At 41.7% G+C, this 12,865-nt stretch overlaps 1 protein-coding gene across 2 annotated transcripts in view; it reads right to left on the bottom strand.

Annotated features, from left to right (window-relative positions):
* Positions 1-589: 589 nt before the first annotated feature.
* Positions 590-12,865, bottom strand: part of slc9a1a (solute carrier family 9 member A1a) — a 58,601-nt gene continuing 46,325 nt past the window's right edge. The window contains exons 7-12 of one of the 2 annotated variants that reach the window (XM_048260331.1): positions 12,193-12,263; positions 9,893-10,069; positions 9,415-9,526; positions 8,923-9,024; positions 8,381-8,462; positions 590-7,095 (exon numbers count right to left, since the gene is read on the bottom strand). In XM_048260331.1, the coding sequence (XP_048116288.1) occupies positions 6,746-7,095; positions 8,381-8,462; positions 8,923-9,024; positions 9,415-9,526; positions 9,893-10,069; positions 12,193-12,263 (894 nt within the window). In that variant the 3' untranslated portion in view covers positions 590-6,745. The remainder of the gene's footprint in view (positions 7,096-8,380; positions 8,463-8,922; positions 9,025-9,414; positions 9,527-9,892; positions 10,070-12,192; positions 12,264-12,865) is intronic. The other variant, XM_048260332.1, reaches the window with a different exon arrangement.

The raw sequence follows: 12,865 nt of genomic DNA, 5'->3' as shown, positions 1-12,865 counted from the left end.
AGGGAACGCAGGCGGCGCACTGAGCTAAAATGGATTGACTGCATTTATCTCACTTCAGCGTCATTTTCGTTTTTCCTCTGCTCACGGGTAGGCAACCTGACAAGTCCAATGAGTCACTGTAATTTAACTGCGGCGGAATAGGAATAAGCACGCCGACAGCCAAATGCGCAGCAATTCTCAGTCTAGACCTCGTCTGCATATCGCACACTCCCTGTGCCAATTGGTCACGCATTGAAACCGCTGTTCACATTTTGGCAGGCCAAGTAGACTATGCTGCCGACACATGAATATTAAGTACCAGTATCAAAAAGAAACTAAATGAATAAAAATTCGCAAAACAGGCTAAGTCTGAATATTTTATATATATATAAAATATAATTACTAAAACAGGTCCATATTTGTTCAGAAAACCAGAATTTCACAGGTGGCTTTCCTTTTGCAACCCCTGAATTTTATTTCTAGCAAGTTCATGATACATACGTATGATACAACACTGCCCTCTATTGGCAGAAATCTTTAAAATAATAATGCAGGGTAGACACAAGAGAAAGGTGTGTGCAAGGCAAAGTAATAACAAAATAAAGCAATCGTCTTTTACAAATTAAATCTTTAATTTGGTATATATCTATTTTGGGACTGTACAATAGTTTCCAAAATACAAGATTGGAATGCTGAAGCTATGTTAGTCAACAACACAGTGCACACTTTTTCATAGTGTTATTTTCACTTTGATGCAGTTTGATTCATACCCTTTTATATAGGACTTTTATAACATCTTATATATATTCATTTGTATATAAAATAATAAAAAAAACAATCTGTTTGAATTTTATTGCAATGATGCACATCACAAGAACAATTTGTCGTTAAATCACATGAGAATGAGAAGAATGAGGACAACCAGAAGACATGTGAAATCATGACAACGCCTCACTTCACTGTGAGACAGACGTAGCCGTGGATACGGCCAATTAAAAACAATAGGAAAAGAATGACAGCAGGCCACAGCACCTCTCCCTATCCCAGTGAAGCCTCAGACTATGCACCTGCTCCTCCGCTATGTCTGAAAAGTCAACACCGCTTCAGCTGCATCCAACAGATGAGCCATGCTATATATAAAGAGAGATAGATATAGATAGATATACTGTAGATATGTAATCTCTATGCTATGCAAAAGCCAATTATTGCTGTATTGTTGAATGTCCATGAGCTGTGTTTGGCTTAAAGGTACAGTTTGATTACATCTTCTTCATGGCTGTGCTTTTAAAGTGCGTAGATTAGATTACCCTCCACTGTGGCAGGGGAGCAAGGGGAGGCACAAAGACAAAGCAAGAGTGAGAGAGCAGCGCGACAGAGACCGACAGATTTCAGAGGGTTCCCACTGAGAGGCCTGAGCTTCTGGCCCAGAATCACCACAGTCTGCAGCTGCTCTCATAGTGGGGGATAGTGGTGGCGGTGGTGCCTGCTGCTGTACATATGGCATTCAAAGGCAAACCTGATGATGTTCATTATGCTCAATCAATCAGTCCTATCGGTGATCATTCACAGAGCTTCAACAGTGATGCGTGAAAGATAAGCCTTCAGGAGCGTGCAAGGTGACAGGTGGGTTGATTATCTGTCATAGTCATAGCACGCGCTAGCACCTTGAGATCTGACTGCATTTTAAAAAGCCTACCAACGTGTTGTACATCCACCCATGCACATTTGAGCACTAATGACAGCTTGTCACGAGTTCTAAGTTTGTCTGGGACAAATGTAGTTGGCGGACAGATGACAGATTTGTTTCAAAAACAGAAAGTGAAATGAAAGTCTCCGAGCAACTCTTGTCTACAGAACAACTAATCTGAGCTCGTATAAAATCCCTGTGCCGCACTGATAGCTTTCACTGGGGGATCAGAATAACGCCCCTCTCTCCCAAGGAGACAACTGACAGCCCATTCATCCATCCATCTGAACAACACAGCCACAGATCCAGTTGAACTAAAAAGGCCTTTGATACGTTTTCCTTTATGAGAGTCCAATTCTGCGTTATCGAGACAGAAATTTGCGAGATAACGCAGATTTGGTGAATGGTCCCTGATATCTCCGGTTAAATACCTGCGAGAGGGAACTTGAAAGATAAAAACGGTTCCAAAGCCCAGGTAAATGACGCTGGGAGGTATGGAGAGGCTGGCCAGGTAAGACTGACCCTTTCCACCTCCTCTGGGACCACTCCATCCTGTCCACAGACAAAGCTAAACAGGGCCCTGGCCTGCCACACAGCCTCCAATCCCACAACATACACATAGCGGCTATAAAGGTGCCACATGAGGTGCATAGACACCACCACAGAAACAACAACAAAAACACAGTACAGCTAGACAGTAAACAATCTAATAATTTACAAAAGCAAATTAAGTCCTGAAAGAAATAAAGCTCAAAAAGTACATAAAAAAACATGCACCTACAGTAAACAAAAACGTTTTTTTTTTTTTTTGTGTATGGCTTTTTACAGAAAGCCACAACTTCCAAAAGGGATGGTGATCAAATACACGTGGTTAAGCTTCAAGGACAACAATAAAACCAAGAAAACAAATGGAAACACAGAGCACGAGGTGAAGTCGGGTGAACAGTTTGAAATCGATTGCGGAGACTCAGAAACAGAGACCCTGAGTGGCCTATTTAGGACAACTCCGCGTGGCCTGGACAGAGCATGAAAATGCACTTTGAAGTGTCTGGCAGAGAATATCCCCCGGACATTTTGGGGACGTTAGGAAAGTGGGCGAAAAGAAACAGAGATGGATTGAAAGAGAACTCTGAGGAGAGATGACATGGGGAGAAAAAAAAAAAAAAAAGCAATAAAAGAAGAGATTTATGGAAAGTGAAAGTGTAGGAGGGAGGGGGACAAGGACTGAGAATGGAAAAGAGTGATGAGAGAGTGAGAGAAAGAGAGTGGTGAAGGGCATTGTGGGTTGCTGACTTTGAAGTAGCCGGCCTCCACTCTTGCTTCATAGAGCTCAAACAAAAAGCCTCTTGGAAATGGTCTCCAGGGTCTGGTTCAGCTGAGCTCCCATAGGACAGGCCTAAAGGCTTGTGTCTGTATATGTGTGTGCATGTGTGTGTGTGTGTTTGTGCTTGTGTGTAGCAGGATAGTGATGTGTGATATATGCTAGTAGAAGGATTCTGTTTTCTATGGGGGGTTCTATTAGCATGTGCAAGAACAACATGAGGTTAGTTACATCATTCCTGTCATGTTGTTAGGATACCACAAGCTGTATAACATCCATCCTGTGATTTGGTGCTGTGTCATCAAAATAACTCAATCTCTTTCTCTGTGGGCTGTGAGGATCACATCAACATGCACCACTCGTGTGTGCACACACACACACACCAGCACACACAGACACACACACATACACACACACACACACAAGCACAGTTGACCTTGCCTGTTGCCTGTTTTGCGAGTACTACCCAACTGGCTTTGGTTTGGCATTTAATTTAATTGGGAGCAGTGATGGAACAGGGAGGCTTAAATCAATTTGACCTTCCCTCAGTTATTATGACCCGGGGGAGGGGGGGGGGGTGGAAAGGAAAACAAGATGAGACTATGGCGTATTTTTATATTGTGGCCTGACATTGTCTCAAAGTCCAAAATGGCTACAAAGACTTTGCGTCCTTCTCATGTTACATCAGAGAGTGACCAACACGAGGAGGGCACAGATCCAGGAACAAAAACAAGCTCTCTCTCATTCTCTCTCCTCCCCCATTTTGCCTTTTTCTCTTCTCTTGCACTCTATTTGTATTTCTCCTCTCTCTCTCTCTTTCTCTGTATCTCTTAAAATGTTAAAGGGGCACACCATCATTTTGGGACATTAGCTTATTCAAGGTCTTTTTGGAGCTATAGGCTAGTTGGTTCTGCCCCCCTCAACAAGCTAGGTGCGTCAGACTGAGTTACTGCACGCACAGAGACGTGACGGGCGAGTATCATCTTATCTAACTCTGGGGAAGACCTTAAATAAGCTAATTTCCCAAAAATGTTGGTGTGTTCCTTTAAGAGTTAGCTCATCTCATAGGCCTACAGCCTCAGGTTCTCTCCTGTTGCCAGTGACTTCCCCCTTGCCACGTGTTGAAGCTACTTCTGTTCTCAAAAAGACTTAGGCGGTCACAATGATCCAGTCTCACATGTCCACTCATCACCCCACTAGGTCAAACACACCTTCAGAAAAACAGTCTTTGGCTCATTACAAAGAGGACAGTTTGTGATGACCCCAATGACATCAGATGGAAATGCAAAATAAATGACAGATTACATTAGGCTGCCATACTCAACAGTGATATGACATGATGATATGCACAATGACTTGTCATTTAGTCAGGATGATTTTTCTTCTGTTTTTGGTTATGCAAAATATTTTCAAAATGTTGATAGGCATCCTAACAGCCAGGCTACACCTGGTAGGCTATTAAAGTGTTCTGTTTGGGGAGAATAAAAATAGTTTTGCTTTTAGTTTTTGAATGTATATGCTGGTGTATATGTATATGTCTGGTGTAGCCAGTTCTATTGATTACAGTAAAAGCTAATTGTTGCTGCATACTCTCTGCAAACTGAACGCTTCAGTTACGTGCTTGGTGTGGCCTGCCTGCAAGACTTTCAGTCCTTTAGATTGAACATGACATGAATACATCTTGAGATATCAGATATTATAATTGAGGAGACTACTATACATTTGTACATGTGCAAAATAGATTGTTTTGTTTTGCTTCAGGTTAGATGGTTCAACCTGGAGAAAAACATATCTGTAGTCAAGTTAAATGCTAAGGTCTCCTTAGTCTTCATACAGGAGCAACTGGGCACTTGGTCATACTGATATAAGATATTTGTTATATTACAGTTTTAAAGGGCATTGTCAGTGTACATAAGTAATCTCTTTATACTGTACACGTTTACATCATTGATCACTGTACTGCATAGATGCTTGTACACATCATCTCATTAATGTGACAAACTTTTCAAGACTGTGGATACAAACATGACAGTATTGTAGGGACAAATGATTCATCCAATCAAGATAAAGAATACATTGTAAGGTCATTGTGTTTCTGGAAAACATGCACCAATGCTAGACAGCCATATGGATACTTCCACAGCAGAGCTGAGAGTAACTGATGGCTTGTGTTTTGCATTCTGCTCTATACTGTAGCTGTGTTGTCTGCACATAAATAGCTTTGTGTTCTCCCAGTCTTTAAAAGCTAGCGGTGGCAATTAGACTGTGTGTCACAATTAGACGAACAGGTCTGTAGTCCATGTATTTCAATTCGGAATACAATTCAAAGTAGAGCAGGAGTTGCTCAAGTATCGAGAGTCAACAATCGGTTTGTGGATAAACAACATTGAGGTCATTAAGACGAAAGCTTAAGAGTACACAAGAGAGATTAGATGTAATAAGAGAGGTAATTAAAAATATTTGCGAGTGACGCACTTTAGTCATTGCACAAGTTGCAACAGCAGCTTGCCAAACCGTCTGAGTGATTTCAAGCAATAAAGAAAGAGGCTGGTGATGATGGTGATAAATGACTCGCGAGACAAAACACCATTAAACACAAACAGAACGCCAGATGGATGAGATAAGTGCACAAAATGCAACAGAATTATCAAAATTATCAGTGATCATTAAGCATTAAATAAGTAATAGCAATAAACCCTGTAACCATCATGAATAAAGGCACAAAGAAAAAAAAACATTTCCAAAAGAGACGAAGCTTTTGAAAATAAGGATAATTTTTTGGTATGATCAGCAATGACGTGCAAAGTCTGAATTTGGACGTGGTGATCCCTTGGTTCTTGTGTGTTTGCAAACTAAAGATGAAGATCTAATGGTGCACATCTGCGTGCTTTCTAATCAGTTCTTACTGCTATGAACAGAGAATGCTGTAGACATTGATGATGGCATCTTCATCAGTGGTCTACTATACTATACTTCACACCAAACACACACTGGTCTCTCTATATCCCTGTGCACAAGTGTGTGTGTGTGTGTTTGTGTGTGTGTGTATTTCACATCAAAACAACAGAGAAGCATCTCAGATTTTCCTCAAAACACCTCAGCTCTTCCCATAGGCCTTTACGCTACACGTGGCAGTGGATTAAAATTGAGAAAGAGGCACAAAAAAAAACAGTTAGACCACTATATTATATTGCTCCAGGGGATTCCATGAAAAAAGAGAAAATAAGTATTTTAAAGAATAAACTGAATAAAAAGCACTTGGTGAAGAGATCTGCCTAGTGTAGACAAAAAGGGGAAAAAAATGAGAACTGTGAAACATTAGGAGCAGACCATCGAAGATTGACCACAGAGTGGTTCAGACCACAACAGTCTAAACCTTTGGTAATGCATAGGTTTGTTCCCCTTTTAACTCTGGGGATTATCAACCGACACCAAAAAATCAACACGATCTCCCAAATAGCAGCATCCATGTCCCTCCGATGTAAAAAAAAAAAATTAAACAACAACAATGGCAATGCTAAAAATAAATAGCTATTTTTGATCTTTTCTCTTTACCTCCCTGAAGCCCACTCTTTCCTTGGTTTAGGTTCATGGGTGCCTTTTCTTATAAAGTTTGAGTTTTGGCTTTCTGTCGAGCTTTAGAGAGAGTGAGGGTCTTACACACATCGTCCTCCTCCAGCTTCCTCCATAACACAGGAAAAGGTGGCGTGGTAGGTAGATATGATGGTGCCCTGAATCTCCTCCAAAGAAGCTCATTCTCAAGGTAGGAAGGGTTCATCCTCCTCCTCCTCAGCACTTGGGCCCGGGTCGCTAAGGCAACGCATCAGACGCTGCGGATCTCTTCCCTCCTCGTCCTCTTCCGGCTGCTGCTGCTGCCTTCTCCCTCCCTTCTCCTCCTTTGTCGCCGCGGTGACGGAGAGGGAAGGTGGCGGATGCGGACGCTTCATCACAAGGCCGCCTTCTTCCCCGCCGCCAGCGGGTGGGCCGGAGCGCTTGCCAAACTCGTCCGTGATGTTGACGGAGTCAGGGGGAGATTGAGGAGACGCCAGGTCCACCTTTATGGCGGGAACGCCGTCGGAGTCGGGTTTCATGCTCCAAGCCTGAGGATCTGCACAGAGGGAGGAGAAGAGGTGATGAGAGGAGTATGAATATAAAGTATGTACATTTGCGTATGTAAATATTATTTGTGTCTGGGGATGTGCACTTCGACATACTATCCACACACACTAAACACATATACAATACATGTAAAAATACACCCAACTCAACACAACACACATATTGATACATTCCCAAACAAAAAAACTTCATAAATGTCAAAATGTTAAATGTTTCAGTCAGGTTGTGTGATGTGTTGTCTTTACTAATATATTCAATGTATTAATAATTAAGCACTATATCAGTGGTCCCCAAAATTACCTCCGTAATTTCCCCCATTCATTCTCTATAGTCTCTACACGTGTAATACTCTTTTTGTCCACTGGTGGTTGTTTTGGCGCTGTTTGCCATCGAAAACGGAATGAAATGTAGGCCTACCTGCAAACAATGTAAGAGGCCTATGCTGACTGTATCAGTGCTCAAAGTATTCTAAAAGTTTATCAATTAATTGCTAATAACTAACTAAATTCTATTCAAGTCATATTTCTGGGACTTTCTGGGATAATTATTTCTATTTTTTATCCACTCGTTCAAATGTAGAGTAAAAGTAGTCATTTCAGAGGTTTTTGCCAGCAATTCATAAAACTCTCATAGTTTGAGAACTTTAAATTATTTGTAGGATATTGCTTGTTCACAATTTGAGCTGTGTATGCAAAGACACAGAGTTCAGAGTTCACACATTTTGAGTATTTCATTTGAGCTACATTTTACACTGATATGGCATGATGGCAATATAAACACAGCTAGCAATGGTATTAAATTACAGTAGCCTATGATTAAATGTAATGGAATATTCAACTAAGGTAGACCGTTCACAGCACTAAGCTATTTATGGTTACTGATATACTCCAAGTCTCTGGCCCTCTCTTAGAGCCAGGCATTTTGAGCTGGCCCTCGGAAGAAAATGTTTGGGGACCACTGCACTAAAAGATCAATACTTGGCATCTGATAAGATATCCTCAGAAGCATGCCATGTAAAATGGCTTTGACATATGCAGTTACACAGGGAAACACTCACACATGTTCATACATACAAACTGTGTCAATAACAGTTTACTTTATATCAACCACATTAAGTTTTTAAAACAGTAACTGCACACTGTTACATACTAATTAACAGCATCATACACCATAAGGGAAGTCTAATCTCTTCCCAGCTGCTTGTTTTGCCTGCCCTGCCAAATGGACCGATTGGATTGGCAGCCTTGCCAAATGGAGAGAGCTGATTGGCTTACCGGATGACAGTCGGGCCCTGGCCAGAGTGGGGGACTCGGGGGGCCCAGCGGGCACCGTGAGATAATTGCTCATCTGGTTAATCTGTGCAGGAGAACAGTTCAAATCAAAAGTCATCATTTCAGCGAAGGACATTGTCATTCTGCAGTCTCTGATACAGCCCACTAAGAGTCAATGGACTGTATCCTTAATCGGCTGTGTTGATTCACATGAGATTTGACTGAATAACCATTTCCAACGCAATCATCTGATCTTGTTTTTGATATACATATCACTCCACACTATGTAAACATAAAACATAACCCCAGATGTCCAACTATATTGCTCATCATCTAATTTTGATTAGATGCTATTGGGACACAAATCTATTGGCATCACTCCCAAAAACCTTTGCGCTCTGCCCGTTTGAGTCCTTGTCACAATACCTTCTGAAATACAAAAGATAGCCACATGGTGTTTGATATTGTCTCAAGTGACAGCATGTTAGTAGCAGTAGTATGACATTAGTAGGACAGGGAGCCGCGACTGGTTAATGGGGATCTACCTTCTTCTCCAGCTCAATCACCTTCTTCCTCTTAAGGAGGACTTCGTTCCAGCCGTCCTCGTAGGGGTCAACCACCAGCGTGTGTCTGTTGTACGACTGAAGCTGCGGGAGAGAAGAACACAAAGCAGGAAATTTAGATATGGCAACAATCAATGTGACGCTATTAAGATAAAACAAACTTTGGACTTGTGGAGATACAACACAAACAGTACCGTAGTTTTATAAATGCTTTAGCTAAAACTGAGGTGGTGCTGATATTTAAACAGCACCATCCACAAAAATAATTATTTCTGTTGAATTCTGTTGAAAGGTCATTCTGTTCAAGCCCTTTCATCATGTTTTGTCTCATTAGTTCTTGTTGACTCTCCTTTAAGGTCAGTTGTAACCAACTCAGATGGTTTCCCATTAAGATGTCAAATGAAATTAACCACTAAAGCACTAAAGGAATATATTGATTTTTATATAGGTCTGAGAGCTGTCAGGGGTGGGCACCCTTTGCCGTGTCTTCTGAAGGTTGGTCCGGAGAATCTTCCGGATCTCCTCCTCGCGGCCTTTAGGTATCTGGGGCAAGGCCCTCTCTTGTAGTTTCTTGGGTTGGATGTTCCTGTGCAGGAGTAATGGATAAAAAAACGATTTTAAACACAAACGTTCCCATCCCCATCCTCAAACCTAGAACCTCAGCTCTCTAGAATACTGATCTTCCGCCCTTCAGTTAAGCATAAATGGAAAATGGCGATCAATAAAAGATATAATAAAAGTTCAACAGAGAAGTCATTTTTTAAAAAAAGGATCAAAGACTGAGTCTAGGATAAAAGTGTCAGACAAATAACGGAACTATGAACTATTCACAACAATAAATCCTATCGCTACCACTGTAATGAAATGGCAGCCTCTAGAGGTGTGGAGGACATTGTGCGAGAGAGGAGAGGACAAGGAAAGCAAAAAAGGGTCAGAAGAGAATGGCACTCACTGCATGGAGACGGTGGAGGGCAAGGCGGAGGGCAGCTTGACGTTGCCGCCACTCTCCACCAGCTCGATGGCGTGCTTCATCTCCATCTTGTGGTAGAAGGCGATGAGCTGAGGCTCCTTGGACCGTTCGCCCGCGATCAGGCACTTCTTCACATACTTCTTATTGAAGCGGTTCATCCTTAGGGAAACAATGATTTGAAACACTTTACTGCACTGTCACATGGATAAAGGACACTAAGAAGCCTACTATAGTATGTAGCCACACCACAAAGGAGTACTTAATACATAAAAACATTTCACCAAGTTTGCATTATCATCAATAGAGATGAGAGGAGAGGAGAAGGTAGAGGAGAAGAGAGATGGAGTCAAGTGTACAAAAAAACGAGATAGAAAAGAGAGGAGGTGAAGAGAGAAGAGTGGAGAAGAGGGACAGAAATGATGTTTCCTTTTCATGTAGAAGAAATGTTTTTGTCCCCTGTGCTCTTTTGAGTTAGCAACTAGTTCCTGGTAGCGCTGCCTTAGGATCACTGGGTGGCACTCAACGCTTCTGACAATATTGATCATTCCCTGAGCACTCGGCACATAGAGAGAGAGAGAGAGAGGAGAGAGAGAGAGGGAGGGTGGAGAGGGAGAGGGTGGAGAGAGAGAGAGGGAGGAGAGAGGGAGGACGGGGGGGTCAGCAGAGCCGGACAGTAACGGAGTACATTTACTTGAGTACAGTACTTGAGTACAATTTTGAGGGATCTGTACTTTACTTGAGTATTATTTTTGGGAAGTACTCATGACTTTACTCAAGTACATTTGAGAGGCAAATATTGTACTCTTTACTCCACTACATTTCTATCCATAACCGTGAGTACCCGTTACTACTTCTAAAAAAAAAAAGGAAAAAAGAAAAATCTCAGAAACCCTCAATTTGTTGTTTCCCTCTCAAATGTGATTGGATTGTGCAGGCGCCACTGATTGGGACAGCCTATCAGCAATCATCAAGTACTTTTAAAAACAAGTACTTCAGTACTTTTACTTAAGTAGACATCTGACTGTTGTACTTTTACTTGTACTTGAGTAAAATTTAGCAAAGGGTATCTGTACTTTTACTCAAGTAATGAAGCTGTGTACTCTGTCCGCCTCTGGGGGTCAGAGGGATGGAAAGATGGAGGGAAAACTAGAGAAAGAAAATAGAAACGGGGATCTGAGAAGTAGATGGAAAGAGAGTGCTCTGAAGTACACATTGCATTTCAGAATGCATGTTGCATGCTAATTAAGGGAGAGTGCTTTAAAGTCCACAGTGAAAGTTCTTAGATGCTAAACAGCTAAAGGTTGACAAGCAGCCAGAGCAGGGAGATCTTCCCTCATGAGGACACGAGCAGGAGAGAGCAGATGACCTGGGCCATGGGGTTGGGGCATCTCTACGTGCAGTAGCGTAGAGAATCACAGCAAACTAAACCCATTAGGGCCAACAACAAGAGCCTTCAGTGCCAATTATACCCAATTCATACTGACGTTCAACCCATGTTAAACCCTTGTTGATTTTTATCAGACACAGATTTGGCCAGGGTTATTTGCATCTGCTTTGAAACTCTTCAGAGAGAGCAGCTCCACTGACTGGGCCTGCTGAAGCTGTTGCTCAGTCTGTTTTCTGCTATCATAATGCCCAACCATCGATACTTGGCACTAAGCATCCTCCAGCTATCACATCCATTGCGCTCCACTATACACTTCAGTTTGGTAAAGGTGAATGTATTGTTATCATTTTGTAGAATATGAACTATAGACCTCTTTTAACGGCATAACATGTGCATTCCTAAGGCTTTTTCAGTGGCACAGAAAACAACATTGAGCTAATGCTAACTTGCAGAGAAACAAAATAAAATTAAAAAAACATGCTTTCAAGTCGATATTTTGTAGAGCATTAAGCTAAATTATTAATATTTTATAAATTATTATAAATATATTAATATTTCGTAAAGCATTAAGTAGCTTTTGACCGGAAACTCTCTAGGAACAGACTTAAAGGGTCTATAAAAAGATGTAACTGCAACACAACAGCAGACTGAAGGGCAAACACAGGAAGTGTGCATCTCTCTGAGTGTGTGTGTGTGTGTGTGTGTGTGTGTGTGTGTGTGTGTGTGACTGATTGAGTGACTGATTGAGTGAGAGAGAGAGAGAAAGAAAATGTGACTGAGAACAAGAGAGGAGTCTAGTCAGTTGAGCTCTCTCCATTTAGCATGCCTGAGCATGCACTCCTAATTCCTTCAGCAGCTGCAACATGGAAACATACTGAGCTTCATGGTCACTTACTTGTCCTTCCAATGATGGTGGCCGTAATGGCCACAGATATCTTCAATGCCCGTTAGGAGGTGGTCCAGGAACTAGAAATGAAGGATCAGAGGAAAAGACCAATAAGTATGTTAGTAAAAGGTCAAAAGGTCAGCTTTAAGGTCATGACAACAACTCAGCGGGCAACAGATGGAGAAATACAGAGACAGAGAATGGGAGATGGACAGCAGCGAGTCAGTGTGTGTGTGTGTGTGTGTGTGTGTGTGTGTGTGTGTGTGTGTGTGTGTGTGTGTGTGTGTGTGTGTGTGTGTGTGTGTGTGTGTGTGTGTGTGTGTGTGTGTGTGCTTAGTATGAAAGATGATTTCATGTTTCTATGGCAACACTGGTTTTGCTCATATGGAAGCACATGTCAGTGCTGAAAGAAGAAGGAAAAAAAACAGTCAAATGTCATATATTTTACTGGACATCACTAACATGATAGATATATTTTAGCCTGCTATTTAAAAACATAATCATCCCATAAACCATGAAATATATGAGCACGACAAAGTATTTTGTCTGCTATTAACTTCCGTCTGGAGGCCTTGTCACCTGGAAAGCAAATAAAGCTTTTGGGTCAGTTCCAGGCCTCTGTGCAGTCAATCTCCTTCACACCATGGATTGATTTTCTCTGACAGGATGTCAGGTTCTAGAT

Source organism: Alosa alosa, chromosome 13, assembly GCF_017589495.1.
Source record: "Alosa alosa isolate M-15738 ecotype Scorff River chromosome 13, AALO_Geno_1.1, whole genome shotgun sequence".
Classification (NCBI taxonomy): domain Eukaryota; kingdom Metazoa; phylum Chordata; class Actinopteri; order Clupeiformes; family Clupeidae; genus Alosa; species Alosa alosa.
The sequence above is the reverse complement of the archived record's forward strand: the minus strand, read 5'-3'. Positions and strand labels throughout refer to the sequence as shown.